This window comes from Chanos chanos, chromosome 13, assembly GCF_902362185.1.
Source record: "Chanos chanos chromosome 13, fChaCha1.1, whole genome shotgun sequence".
Classification (NCBI taxonomy): domain Eukaryota; kingdom Metazoa; phylum Chordata; class Actinopteri; order Gonorynchiformes; family Chanidae; genus Chanos; species Chanos chanos.
In genome coordinates, this window is record NC_044507.1 from 17490671 (window position 1) to 17506689 (window position 16019).

General features: G+C 40.3%; 1 protein-coding gene across 1 annotated transcript; it reads left to right on the plus strand.

Annotated features, from left to right (window-relative positions):
* The first annotated feature begins 11545 nt into the window (after positions 1-11545).
* LOC115826054 (intercellular adhesion molecule 1-like) lies at positions 11546-13294 on the plus strand. The gene is made up of 4 exons (XM_030789734.1): positions 11546-11670; positions 12124-12264; positions 12361-12656; positions 13289-13294. Exons 1-4 carry the CDS (start codon positions 11547-11549, stop codon positions 13292-13294), a joined length of 567 nt encoding a protein of 188 aa, XP_030645594.1. The 5' UTR covers position 11546.
* The last annotated feature ends 2725 nt before the right edge of the window (positions 13295-16019 follow it).

Genomic DNA, 16019 nt, shown 5'->3' on the forward strand with positions numbered 1-16019 from the left:
CAACATCCTCTGTGTGTGTGTGTGTGTGTGTGTGTGTCTGTGCTACTATGTATTGGTACATTGTTGTAAAATTTAAGAAATTCACCTATGTTGTTATTTTTCTGCAGATCCTCCCTCTATAGTCTCCTTACCAGTTAATGTAGAGGTCATTGAACTAGGAGATGCTGGGATCACCCTTAATTGCACAGCCATAGGAAATCCTGCACCTGTGTATGGCTGGAACTCCACGCTTCTGCAGGAGAAAACAGACCAACCAACCATTACCTCTGCATCTCTCAGACCAGGGAGTTATACCTGTTCTGCCTCCAACAAGCTAGGCAGAGTTTGGAAACACTTCAGTGTCAAACCCAAGCCAAGAAGTGAGTTCAAGAAGTGTTGTGTTTTTTTCTCTTGTTCACTTCACACATTCGTATTTGACTAGATATTTCATATGATCATATCTCTCAACTTAATCTGTTACCCGATGCTGTGCCACTACCAGTGTCATGTACTTTACATGTGTTAGACAAGACAGTCAAACCATTATTGTTTCTGTTGTAATTTGACTGAAGCTGCTTTTAGGAGCTGAAAGGGAAACTTAAACATTAGCAGGACCATAGTGTGGGAACTCTGTTAGAAATGTTGTGGCTGTCTTTTGTTTTTTGGTCTTGTCTTGTTTGGTGTGGTTTATATCCAGCTGAGACAGTAAAACATGGGCTGTGTTATTAATGAAAAAGATCCAGGGCCAGGAACTGCATAGCAGGAGATAATGAGCAATTATAATCCAAATTAATTAATCTCATCTTTCTCCCACAGATGTAATCAGCATCGTTCTTGGAGTCCTTTCAGTTTTGGCTGTCATCTGTATAGCCATAATATTATATAAGCGTCTTAAGTCGGCTCCTAACTAATATAAACTGCTTTTCTATAGTTCTGGTGTTGAATACAGTCAGTTAATTGTGTCTTTTCTAAGATGTAGGCTGGTTTGTCTCAGCCTTGCTTTGACCTTTGTTGTGAGACCTGTTTCCTTTGTTGCAGTTCATTTATCACTGTCTTCTGTTTTTGTTAAATCTCAAAGCTGTATCCTGTCTCTCTAGAACCCTTGTTCCTACCATTTCCCATTTGAATCTCAATCATCAAGTTAGAAACTTTTTACCACTATCATTGTTTTCACTGTTTTCCATGTACTTGTGAAACGTTTTGTTCATTTTTCCTGTCAATTATGCCATTTCAGTATTTCAGAAAAACAACTGTTGTAACTAATGTTAAAGAAATATTGAGGTAACAGCACATTTCAGAACCAACCAGCTCCTCTTTGTGTCTGTGTAACAATGGTATCACCATACAGCAAAATCAGCAGTGAAACCATTTTTACCCTTTAAGTGTTAACCTTGCAGGAATGAATTTAACCCTGAATCCTGTGCAAATTAATGCTAGGTCTAATTAAACGTATTAAAGGTATTTGGCTGCATTTGTAGAGATCTACTGAAATTACTCTGCTGCTAGACATGTTATATATATATTACTAGTAGTGTTTTTGTTTTTGAGGTTTGTCTGTGATGATAAGTTGGTGGAGTTTTTTTCTACCAACAGAGCCTTACCCAATATCTTATGTAAAATAAACTGAGTTCAACGAGTTCCTTCCTTACAAACTGTGAAGAATGACAGTAAAGTGTTGTAATGGCTTACATGCAGCAGTTCCATAGGCCTTGCTGTGTTGTATCATGTCCTGTTTTCATGTAAAATGACATTTGCTGCACGAGCATAAGCAGAGGGAGGCATCAGTGTTCTTTCTGTGGTGATTTTCTTTCTCTGTTATTGCTTAGTTAAGCTTAGTTATTACTTAGCTATACACAGACCTTGACCTTGAACTAAGCATTTTGAAAATATAGTTTGATTTAGCTTATTAAATATTCTGTTTTATTTTAGTGCATGTATCAACATTCAGATTGTTCATGGCTGGGATGAGACTAAAATATTTTAGGATCTTTGGTTCATTTAATTGAAAGAAAAACTTTTGTGTTATTGAAAATGGTTTTAATAATATAGTTTTGATAGCACTGGAAAACAGACACCAAGAAAGAGAACACAGTGAATGAAGTCAGAGAATATAATGATTCAAAATTATCTCTGTTGTTCTAATGATACTGTGTATCACCTGTTGGTCAAAACATGTGATTGCATTAGGTAAATAAAATGGTTGGACAAAACAATGGAAACACTTCACATCCTATGGATATTTTTGATTGGGCCACTCTGTCATTTCAGGACACCTTGGAAAGGTGTTATACAACTTCTGAACTGTGTCTATTCTTCAAGATGGAAGTGTCCGGTTCTTTGAGGAATGAAAGGACAAAAACTGTTCTGCCCTCGCCACTCCAGGATGTTCCATAAAAGTTGAGTGACTTTTCAATGTGGTGACTGGGGATGCCATGGAAGGCCTTTAAGATCACCATGAAACTGCTCTTGCATCTGTTTAGAATCTGTCTGTGTGTAAAGCTTATCTAGTGTAAACCTTACCTAACTCTGTTTACACTCAAGATAGGGCTTATGGGAATACATTAAATAAATGTTCAACCAGCAGCATTGTTTTAGAGATACGATGTATTATTCTATTGGATGACACACAGCTGATGAGTAACTGACTAATGTTTCTTTACTTGTTTGCTGTGGTGCCAACATTCGGCCAATCGGTTCTATATCATCTAACATGAAAAACGGATTTCCATTTACCTCTGAACTGTCTTAGTTCAAAGTCTTAGAGTTTTTGCTCTGGCATTAAATTGAATGATTATTTAAAGCTTATAGATCTTTCAATAGGGATGGGCAGTATGATCTAAAATTTATATCATGGTATAATTTGAAGCACGGTCAGTAACGTATGAATCACAATATATTCGTTTTTCTTAAAATATAAACGCTTCTGAAGGGGTAAAGCACTGGAATGGCTACTGCATGGCAGCTACTACTGTACTCTTAACTGTATTACTAGCGCATATTTCACGTATTACAGAGGAATTTTAGGAACAAGTACACAGTGATGGCATCTGTTATGTTGGTCCACCGCTGACCATTTTTCTCGTAAGGACAGCCTTTGGAAAATGCCTCGATTAGTCAATAGATTAATCGATAGAAAAACAGTCATCAGTGGCAGCCCTAGTAGCAATTAGCTACATAGTGATATTGAAGAAAAACTTTTGTTACAATGAATTGAAGTATTTTAGAAATCAAAAAGGGAAATTAATAAAAATAGAACAACCTTGCGTTGGTTTAAAATATTGTGATTTCCTCGTTGACATAATCAAATACGTCGACTAATCACAGAAGCGCAACTGTAGGCTTTCACACAGCGAAACACCCTGCGAATTTATTCCTGCTACTTTTCGCTCTGGGGGCATGGTTGCAAGAACAGCAAACCTGGTTTGCTATCCTGATAGTTGCAGTTAAGGTTGAGTGCCCAAATGAAGGTCTGCAGTGGTCTAATTTGGAGCAGTGCTTTGGGATTGGGATGCCGTGGGACCCACCGCAAATAGCAGGAGCATGTGGTTTTAACTTTGCCGTGGATGGTCAAAAAATAAACTGCGGGTCCCAGGATTCCTGCATTTCATTCATAAAGTCTGTTTACTTTGTTATTTATTAGTGTTATATAGGCCATTCATATGTCTCCTTTTGCTATTTACCTAAACTGGTGTGATGACATTTGTGCTGTTGAGCATAGGCTATGTTTGAATGTACTTTATTTTAAGAAAATACCTTGAGGCATCTGTCTATTCAGCTAATCATTTTAAAGCTGCTATTGTTCATTGTGATATTTCTAATATTGTGATATTTTGCAAATGTGGTGATTTGGTAGGCTTAGCCTAACAGTTGTGTAGGCTATGGTTTCTGTTAAAAGCTGAGATATTTTTTATTTATTTCCTGTTTATTTATGTTTTCTGTACCGTTTGTTTGTCCGTCAGTCTGCTTGTCTTTGGCGCAGTTTGTTTGTCTGTATGTTTGTTAGCAGAACTACACAAAAACTACTGGGCCGATTTTCAATCCAAAGGTTTGGGCTGGGAGATTCGTAATGGATCCACTGGCCTGGTAGAACATGTTCCAGCAATTTCTGTTTACACAGATACTCCAGACAATGTGTCCATCAGTTATGTAAATCACACAGGCCCAGTGATGGAGAAGACACAGAATGTGCTCCAGTGTGACATTAAGAACATCGCTCCTGTTCAGTATCTCACTGTGAGGTGGTACAAAGGACAAACCTTGTGGGCAAAGAGACAGTTTCTCACACCTCCAAGAGTTCTCTTCTACACTCCAGCTCACGCCGTGAAGAGCTGATGATGTAGCTGAGCACAGATGAAAGACATGTCGTTTAGGCACTTATCTATAAACAATACACTGTTACAGGTGCTTGTTTAAGTTAAGTTTAAGAGTTTATTTGTCATATGTAGGTTAACACAGGGTCAACGGTACAATGAAATGTGTGAGACGAGAGAAACAGGTCAACTCAGTAATAGAGCACACTGGTCATGGAATAAAATAAAAGTACAGTAGGGTTAAATAAATAGAGCACACACTAAGGAGTGGAAGAGCAAAACAAGGGATTAGAAAAAATAAATAAATAAGAGTAAGAGAATGAAATAGAATATGAAATATACACTACATGCGAAGGAGGCTTAAAATTGAAATTGAAATTGAAATTAAAATTTAAAGTGGCGAGTGTGAACAACGGTATTGCACATGGGGGATGTACAGCTTTATGTGCCAGTGTAGACATGAAGTAATCAGTGTGCAGCAGTGCATTGAAACTGCAGTAGACAGTGGACAGTGCAGTAGGGAGTACCCTGTGTAGGTAATCAGTGCAGTGCAAGTTAGTACTGAGTAACAGTGCACTTGAGCAGAGGACAGTGCAACAAGCAGGTAGTCCAGTCTCCAATGGGGGATGTTTAGTTGTGCGAGTTGAGAAGCCTGATAGCCTGGTGGTAAAAACTGTCCTTAAGTCTTGTGGTACGTGCAGCCATGCTCCTGTATCATCTGCCAGAAGGTAACAAGGAGAACAGTCTGCGTGCTGGGTGGCTGCGGTCCTTAACGATGCTGTGAGCCTTCCGCAGACACCGCTGGTGGAAGATGTCCTGAATGGCAGGAAGTCTGTTGCCTGTGATGTGCTGTGCCACATCCACCACCCTCTGTAGTGATTTGCGGCTGTGGGCAGAGTAGTTCCCGTACCAGACCGTGATGCAGCCCGTCAGCAAGCTCTCGATGGTGCACCTGTAGAAGTTGGTGAGGATGCTGGCGTTCATGTCAAACTTCCTCAGTCTTCTCAAGAAATAGAGCCGCTGGCTGAGGAACTTGAAGTTGCTGGCCCTCTCAACCTCAGCGTCACCGATGTGGATGGGGAGGTGCCCACCCCCCCCCCCCGCTGTCTCCTGAAGTCTACGATCATCTCTTTGGTTTTTCTGACGTTGAGAGAGAGGTTGTTGTCTTGGCACCAGCTGGTTAGTGCCCTCACCTCCTCTCTGTAACTGTACGTTCACACTGAGCGCGGCGAGAGCGTCAAGAGTCGCCCAAACCTCCTTGCCAACGACGCTGTTGAACACTGCGGACGCTCTGACGTTGATGAAATAGGCGGGTACAAGTTCCTTCGGAAAGCTTGGTTATGCAAATGTTTTTTAAAGGGGCCACAAAGCAAAACAAACAAACAGGTCGAGCGGTATCTCTGTGCTGACTGACCACCAGTAGGCTATAAGTTAACCGTATGAAATATTTTAAATGTGAAGGTGAGAAATCGATCGATGACAGAAATAAATTAACAATTCTAAGTACATATTTCGTAACAAAATAAACTAACGAAATACACTACTTGAAAGCTTTTTTTTGTTGTGTGTCTTTTGTGTTAATGCTAGGCTAGGTCAAATTCCAGCATGGAGTTTATAGGACACATTTACTTGCCTTGGTCTTTAATTAACACTAACGTTTGTGCATAACCTACATTACAGTAACTGTGGTCCTGTTCCTGATTGAAGTTTAGTGACTAATTAGTGTAACTGGTCAAGTCTCTATTGTTTTGAGCCAATGAATTGCACTCCCGCTTAAAATCGAGCGTTCTGGAGCGAAAATGTTGCCTATAAAATGTGTTCAGCTTCATATCAAATTCATCTTATCACTATGGACAACCAAGAGGTCGTTGTGTTCGGTGCTGCGTTGCTTTACCTGAGGCAAAGACGTCGGAGATCCGACTGGGTTCACCCGATTCTTCGGGCTCGTGAGCAGCTGGGGGAATATCACCGGCTGGTGCGGGAGTTACGGCTGGATGACGACAGGTTCCAGTCATACTTTAGGCTTGACAGGAGCCAGTTCGACAGCCTGCTCTCAAAAGTCGGGCCCCGGATTGCCCGGCTGGACACCAACTGTCGGCGTGCTATTTTTCCGGCTGAGCGCCTGGCAATTTGTCTACGGTGAGTTTATAAATTTTTTTTTTTTTAATTTTTGTGTGTTTGTGCTTTAAATGGTCCTGCAATTTCGAATTTGGTTTTGTGTTTTCAATTGCCTGGACAGTAATTTCAGTGTTTTATGCCTATTTACTGTTTAGCAATATAGCATAATGCTGTATTTTTGCTAGTTCATTTTGCCTTACTGTAATTTTTTTTTTTTTTCAGATACTTGGCCACTGGTGATTCCTACCACACCATAGCTTTCAGCTACCGTGTCGGAGTTAGCACCGTGGCAGGTATTGTTGTAGAGGTTGCCAGGGCCATATGGGACGCCTTAGTGTCAGAGTTCATGCCAGTCCCCACCATTGAGGACTGGCAGAGCATCGCCACTGACTTTCTCCATCGGTGGAACTTCCCCAACTGTCTTGGGTCCATCGATGGGAAACATGTGGTGATCAGGGCTCCTGACAACTCAAGGTCCCTATTTCACAACTATAAGGGGACTTTCTCGGTTGTGCTCCTGGCAGTGGTAGATGCCCACTACTGCTTCCGGGTAGTGGATGTGGGCAGCTACGGGAGGACAAGCGATGGTGGTGTGCTGGCTAACTCCACCTTCGGCCAGGCACTCCGAGATGGGACCCTTGGCCTGCCACAGGATGCTCTGCTGCCAGGTGCAGAGCATTTGGGACCACAGCCATTTGTGTTTGTGACAGATGAGGCTTTTCCGCTCCGTCGAGACCTCATGCGGCCTTTTCCAGGAACCAACCTCTCCAGCAGGCACAGGGCTTTCAACTACAGGCTGTCACGTGCAAGGCTGATTGTTGAGAATACCTTTGGTATTCTTACAGCTCAATGGCGTATGTACAGAAGAGTCATTGGCCTCAGCCCTGCCAACGTGGACACCTGTGTGAAGGCTACCTGTGTCCTGCATAACTTCCTGAGGAGGACCGCAAGCACCACCAGGACGCCCACACCATCGGCTGGAGACAGAGAAGCTGCTGGCCTACAGGAGGTCACACGAGTGGGCAGCAACAACTCCACACGGGAGGCCATCCGTGTCAGGGAGACATTTGTTTCCTATTTCTCTGCAGAGGGAGCTGTCCCCTGGCAACCAGCGGCAGGAAGGGGTTGAGGAAGGCCATGACCCCACTGTAGCGCCATGGCCGGGCACCGCTCGCCCCTGCTCCACTTCTCTTCCTCTCTACCTCCTTTCTCCTCTCTTTCCTATATGTGTCCCTCAGTGATTTCCAGCGCTTTTTACACTCTTCAACTAGTGAAAAACGATAGAAAACACATATTCCATGAATACCTCATTACCTAATTACTCATATTTCAGAATAGCTTGTCTGCATGCTTTGTCTAAAATGGCATAGCTGTATGTGCTACTGTACATATTTAAGCCAAGCATCGTTATTTTTGCCAGCTAAGCAAAGTCTGTGTGAACTCTTGGCAATGTATGATATGCTGATAAAAAAAATTGTTTAACTAGGTTCACATCAACGGTGCTCACGTAGCAAAAGTTTAAAATGTGCATTTCAGATTTACCGTAAATGACTCAATGTATAACACCCACACATTATTATGATAAAAACATATTTTAAAGCATGAAAAAAAGCATTAAACTAGGCCACGTTATGCATGTATGATGGCTAATAATGACACTTGCGCTAATTTTTTTATGGCGGGTTAAAGTAGGCTATTGTACAGCTCCGCTATTACCTCACGTTTGACAGCATCATCTATATACGTCGATTTTAAGTAAGTAGCCGTATAATGTTTGTTCTAGTTGCACATTTAATTATAAGACGACAAAAACCGATGTTATAAATTGGTAAAGTAAACATTACCGACTGATTAGCATCAACCAACTTTTCTGCCTGCTATGGCGCTAAAATTAAGATGCAATTTCATTCAACCTTCACAAAATATATATATATATATATATATATATATATATATATATATATATATATATATATATATATATATATATTATCCACTTCACCAACTTACCCGGAACACCAACAATTTCAGAGACCTTGACCCATGTCTCCTCTTTTTTATTTTTGTCCCTGTATGCAAACAGGGACACGTCGTAGAGCATGGGGAAACCCGCCACAGATGTAATTAATTTTTCCTCCATTTTGCCTAGGACCAAAAGTTTTGTGGGAACAATAGTTTATACTGTTGTGTTCTCTAAAATTCTCTAGCGCGGAGCACTTCCAAATTCCAATTGGTTTCCGCCGAACCACGTCATATCTCATTACCATAAAGTTAACCGAACTTCAACTGTATTTTGACGCCCAAACCACCCTCGCCGCGACGCCCTTTGCCGCGACGCTCTTCGCCGCTTACTGTACGTTCACACTGAGCGCGGCGAGAGCGTCAAAGTGACCGGAAGTCATTCATTTTCAATGAGAGCCAGCGTCTTTAAGCGGCGAAGAGCGTCGCGGCAAAGGGCGTCGCGGCGAGGGTGGTTTGGGCGTCAAAATACAGTTGAAGTTCGGTTAACTTTATGGTAATGAGATATGACGCGATATTTAAAAATATTTGCATAACCAAGCTTTCCGAAGGAACTTGTACCCGCCTATTTCATCAACGGCAGAGCGTCCACAGTGTTCAACAGCGTCGTTGGCAGGGAGGTTTGGGCGACTCTTGACGCTCTCGCCGCTCTCAGTGTGAACGTACAGTTAAAGACGCCGGCTCTCATTGAAAATGAATGACTTCCGGTCATTTTGACGCTCTCGCCGCGTTCAGTGTGAACGTACAGTAACCATACGTTCACACTGAGAGCGGCGAGAGCGTCAAGAGTCGCCCAAACCTCCCTGCCAACGACGCTGTTGAACACTGTGGACGCTCTGCCGTTGATGAAATAGGTGGGTACAAGTTCCTTCGGAAAGCTTGGTTATGCAAATGTTTTTAAAGGGGCTATAAAGCAAACAAACAGGTCGAGCGGTATCTTTGTGCTGACTGACCACCAGTAGGCTATAAGTTAACCTTATGAGATATTTTAAATGTGAAGGTGCGAAATCGACCGATGACAGAAATAAATAAACAATGCTAACAATGCCCTGGAGCTTTGTGGGGATTGACCCTTTTGAGGGACCGTCTCACATCAGCTGTTTCTAGGGTCAGCGTGGCAGCCTTCTCATCCACATGTGGATGCACGATGGGCGCTGTGTTGTCTGCATCGAACCGTGCATAAAAGGTGTTTAGCTCATCTGGGAGCGATGTTTTGCGCTGGGCAATGTCCTTGTTTTTCCCCTTGTAGTCTGTGATGGAGCGGAGTCCATTCCACATTCTTGTGTAAGTGTTGAGAGCATTTTGTAAATGTATGACCATCGTGTTACACAAATTGTGATAAAAATTTCGTCCCTCCATTCACTCATTTATCTGTCTGTCCAGTCATACTTTCATTGTAAGCAGCCACAAAATGTTGGGGGTATTAGGCATGTTGCAACTGCAGTTATAACATGCGTAGGCTGCGCAAATATAAAAGATAATTATTACAAGAGTGAACTGCAGCCGGATAATGGATGTTATTTGCAACTGGCCGTCAAACAACCCAGGGAGTTCCCCCTGCCAAACATAGTGGAACACATTCAACTGTTTTGGAGCTGAAATCATAGACTGGTGCCAGTAATATGTGAGCAAAACTGTAAACACTGCAATAGATAGATAGATAGATAGATAGATAGATAGATAGATAGATAGATAGATAGATAGAAAGTGCGATTACGTCAATGTGCGAACAGAGCAGATAATAGTCCGAAGAATGCACAGCGAGCAAGTGGGCGTGTTGATGCCTTTCTAACATGCAACAGGCGTGAAACCGAAAGAATACAAACATCCGGGGGTGAAGAAGTGTCATTTACAACGAAAATGTCTAACAGGTGAGACAACGAGATTCGGGGACTTCTGTCGGTAAGGACCAACGCCGATTTCGGCAATCAGAGCGCATTTCGCCCCCTTTGAACCTGAATGAGAGCAAAGCGAGATTCGCTATAATGGAGGCGTACCCTTAGTGTTCTCTGAAGTCACCCCTATCAATAACAAGCGCTTAAAGGGAGGTTCGCTCAGAGCACCATACAAGCTAAAACCGTTACTGTTTTTAACTTCTAAGTTCGTTTGCATTTTGTCTGATTTGTACCGCAAAATATGTTGAAAGGAAAAGTCTAACTAATGAAATGAAATGACAAAAGGGTATTTTAATTTAACTTTTTTTGTCAGAAAAGACTTGTGTTTGTCTTGAAAATGAAAATGAAAATCGAGATATTTTTTTCAATTTTCATTTTAAAATGAAATTTAATATGAATTAAAAATGAATTGGCAGGACATGTGCGTGCAGGTATTGAAAAAGAATGACAAAACGGGGTTTTAACTTTCATTTTACCGTTAAATTTTATTTCAGTTTTGGCAGGGATTACCTCCCATAGTATCACGCTCGGGAAATAGGAGCATTTCCTGTTTTTTGGAATACTGCGTTTTCCATAAAAACGCACGACTGCGAAGGGGGAAGCATGATGACAGTGGGCAGAGAGAGGGTGTTGTCTGACTTTCGACCATGGCGTACTCAAGATTGAAACAGCTGTAGAGAGACTTAACCATACGTCTTCGTCTGATTTAAACATCGTCAAGATGTTGTCCATGTTGCCTGGGCTAGCTTGTCTTGCAACATTTCTGACTTTTAGAGGTGAGTCGGTGACAATACTTTGTTGAACTTTTATTCTTATTGAGCTTTTGAATTGTTGAACTCGTTCTTCATACTGGTTTTTCATAACGTTGTTGCCGGTTTTTGTTTGTATTCTGTAGCTTGCTGTCAATTTATTCGATGGCCCACAGTAATGGACTTTTTCATTGTTCAGTGGTTTGTAATTACGTCTAAGTCCGTTTCATTTTCAAAAGTAATACATATATGTCAGTGAGAACTTAATACATATTTTATGACAGCTAGGTAACATGTCTGCAATGATTCACTGAGGAGTCAAAAAATGTCATTCAGATATCTTAGTACGTATAGCCCACCCAGATTCATAGATTCCTACACAACAGAAATTCCTGTTTAACCCAATTTTGACTGAACAATGTTATACTTATCAAAGCTGAATGTTTGTCATTTGACAATTTGACCATGGTTTGACAATGTCCTGTAGTGACCTGGAACTAAGTCCACCCAAGGCTGTGGTGAGATTTGAGGATCCTGTGTCAGCGAACTGCAGCACCTCCACTAAACATTATGGCATGGGCTGGGAGGCCCATGTAGGAAGTATGAACATGAGGGATGATTGTAAGAGCCAGATATTGTTATTATTTTCTTCATAGTGTTTTTGTTTTGAATTATGCCATTTTTGTTGTGCTGCCCGGTGTAGGTGGGTGTAAATTGTGGATTTTGATTGGTTAATGGTTGATCCCCTGGTGCGTATGTGTGGGATTGGATTGGTAAGAAAGTGTGGTGGACGCTGCTGCAGGGGAATGCTTTCTTGCACACGTGCACACATTATGGCAAACAGCTTTTTTGACCGCTTTCTGTAAAATTATCACAAATCTGATCGTTTGATGAAACTGAAAATAAACGACGCCGACATTCACCCGGACTTGGTTGTGAGTAGCATGCTTCAAGGCTCACGTGAATGATAAAAGTTACAAGTGGATACGGATGTGAGTCGAAATTACCTTTTGTGCACACGTGAAAGAAGTGGCTTAATTATACCGACAACAGAGACAAAGTTTTGCCACTATAATGATGTTAATGTGATCACCTGGAATGTCACATCTCTGACTGACTGGGTCATAGAGCCAATATGCTACGTCAACGCTGCTGATGGACAGCACAACAAAACTCTTTCAGTCATTGTCTATAGTGAGTCTGTTTTCCCTGTTGAGAATTATGAAAAGTATATCCATAACTCATTTGTTTGTTCATCCATGCTCAGAATATGTCTTTCTATTTACACAGAGACTCCAGACAGTGTGTCCGTCAGCTATGTAAATCACACAGACCCAGTGATGGAGAAGACACAGTATGAGCTCCAGTGTAACACTAAGAACATCGCTCCTCTTCAGTATCTCAGTGTGAGGTGGTACAAAGGACAGAATCTAGTGGACAGTCAAACATTTACTGATGACTCCAAGACTCCAGTGAATGTTTCTGTTCCACTCCTGATCACTCCCAGTAGAGCTGATGATGGAGCTCAGTACAGGTGTGAGGCGGAGCTGGACCTGGGAGCAGAGGGACCTCAACCTCCTACTACAGTACAGGCTGAGACTTTAAATGTGAAGTGTGGTTGTAAGTTTTCTTTTTTAAATTATTCATCTGAACAGTTTCTACAATGGTATAGTAAGCTGACAATTCTGCTTCTTTATGGAATAAATGGAGATTCCTCCGCTCAGGTGTTTATTTTCTAATTGCAGAGATAGAACAAAATTTGATGCCTGTAGATATCAGACAGAAAGAGAAAATGAAAGTTACAAGTGTGCACAGCAACTCACCTCTAGGTGTCACTGTGTCAGTATTAGACAGTATTGACATTTCAAGCTTCAGTACATTTTTCATATTAAATACAGGGGAAAAAGCAATTATTTTCTAATCACATTTGGAGATCATTGGTACGAATGTGTGTAATCTTGTGCAATCTAACATGATAAAGGGATTTCCACTTTGCCTGTGAACTTTCTCTAGGTCCTATGGTTTTCCTTTGGGATTAAATATAATTGTTTTTACAGCCTATAGGTCTTTCATGGACACATTCTGTAGGCCATTGAGGTGGGGCAGAAGGAAAAGAATAAGGATGCCAGGCTGACACATGGTGTTGTCTGACTTTGGACTTGAACATAAGTTGTCAATGTGTTGAATTTAATCTTCCGTTGCCACATTGTGTTCTCAGGGTTGAAACAGTTATAGAGAGATTTAACCATACGTCTTTATCTGATTTCAACATTGTTGAGATGTTGTCCATTTTGCCTGGGTCAGTTTATCTCATCAGAGATGTTTAAAAGCACAGTACACTGTAAGCCTTTTCTGACAGACTGTTGTTCAGTTTCATGTAGGTAGACTTTGTGAGTAATTGTTTTTACACACAATTTTACACACAAGATGCAGAGAAAACGCTGAATTATAGTTGTGTGAGATGCTGCCTGTGCAATATTATTTGCTAATTAAACGATACATAATTATTTTCTTTCTGCATCAATCATTATCTGTCATCGTCTTGAGGCCAGAGCTTTGCATAGTCACGTAACCAACACTTGATCTCATGCATAATGGCCAGAGAAAAGAGTATTTTAGAGTATTTCTTTGGTGAAAGGTGATGCGGCTTATAATGACACACTGATTTGTTTCCTTTTTGTTTGTGTATTTGTGTGTTGGTTTGTTTTGCTGCTTTAAGATTGAAATCTGTTTTAAAACAGTGTTGTGCGACTGGTTGTGAGAGACAGCAAACAGATCCAGTATATTACAATAACTCAGTTATCCCTGCCAATGTCTCCCAAATCATCTAATTGTTGTGCTGACTGTCAGTCAGTACCTTGAAAGGCAGTTCTCTGGTTTGATATTCAGATGTTCTAGCAAGTGAACTTTAAGAAACACACAGCTTGTAATAATATGTTATTGAATCAAGTCTGTTAACAGTGTAATGTGATATGATCATTTTTTTGCTTGAACATCTCTCATTATTTGAAAAATGCTGCAGTCTTGTTCAGCAGATGCGAATGGTTCCTTTCTGACAAGTCAGTCAATGTTTTTTTTCATTCTTCATTATGTTGACCAATCTGTAATACACACACACACAAACACACATACACACACACACACACACACACACACACACACACACACACACACACACATATGTACATTTCCATGTCAAAAATTGTACAAAAATAAGACGTATCAGATTAAGAAGTAGTCACTTTAGTCACTTTTTCACTCTTATGCTTATTACTGTCTTCCTATAAGCTGACAGGCCAACACATAGAGGTCAACACATAAGCACTAAGCTTCTTCTGGATTGGCTAATGAGAGTTCTTTCATATACCTGCTGATAGCTGACTGGCTTTTTGAAAAATCACTGCTCCATTGGAATTCCTTTTGAGGCCCTTGACAAACACATAGCATGCAAAATTTCAACTTGGTTGCTCAAACAGCTGAGGAGTTAGAAGGGAAATATATTTTGACCGCTATTAAAATGTATGCAGAAATTGCAACAGTTCAGTTCAATTTTCACACAGTATATCACAGAGATATCACGTGTGCCACGGGATTAGGCAAACTTTTCTGATCTCTCCATTTATATTATGTTAGTTATACAGCCAATGGCAACTCTGATAAAAAAAAAAAAAAGAACACTTTGATGGAATTTTGGCATCAAGGAAATTAAGCAGTGATGGCTCTATGCTTTTCTTGAAAAGGAAAGATTAAACTGATAATGTTATTATGTCTGTAAGTGAATGTACTACCCTCTCAGACTTAAAAATGCATATAACCAAACTTGTATATTTTTTTTTCCTTTAAAAAAGTGATATGAGTGGAATACACAAAACACTAGTTTTATGCAGTGTTACATACTTAGGAAATAGTTGTATGCAAAGATCCAAGACAAAGGTATGATTTCAACTTTAACCCTTTAAATGACAAGATTAAAAAGAGATTTAGAATGTGGTTACTGAGAGATTTTTCCCTAGAATAGCAGAATTTTACTATCAACAACAGAAGGTATTTCAAAGTCTGTATATATATCTTTCATTGGATGTTCCAAGAAATATAATTAAGGGATGAGATGATCTAGTCTATGATAACTCCAATTTTGGAGAAACACAGCTTATTATGTAAAGGGGAAAGTAAAATATAATGATGGAATGCACTGAGGTTTTGAGGCTTTAACTGTCAAAAATATTAATAATACCTCTGAGGTGAAATGGATCACTGAGTATATTTAAGAAAAAAAAAATAAATAAAGGGAATATTTTCCCAGTTACAGGCTCAATTCTTATGTGGTTTTTGTTTCCTCTTAAAATGGAACTTTTCTGTTGCTAAACTTGTAGCACTAAATAGAAATAGGATTCACATCATAGGCTAGGTTAACAATACAATGGTTAACAACTATTAAAGGTAATCCCTGAAATATAATTTCATCCTCTATGAGTATTGCCCTATGGTTGTTCTAATGTATTCCTGGAACTTTTCTGTAGCTGAAATCCCTATTAAATTCGAAGATTTTCGTCAGCAGGCACTTTTGAATTGGTTACAAGTCTATAACTGACTGAGAGGGTGGAGGCAATGATTCTTGTCCCCCGTAATATCGTTACCAATTTGACAGTTAATGCAAACGACATTGAAGGCACCGATCTGACATGTATTTCAATTTTCACAAGGCGTGGCTCTTTCGAAGTTCTGCAATGTTGCATTCATACTAGTCTATTTGATCATCATATGGTAGCCGTACTGAGAGATAGAAAAGTCTGTCTTCTGTCTTGTGCTGATAAGAATTTGAATTGAAATTTTCAGCTTTTCCATCTCAGTGCGAAAATGTTAGGTCACAGGGCCTAGGACTACTTTGCAATAGTTCGTAAGTTTTTATCTATTACACACAACTAATGAGTAACTAATTAATATTTTTT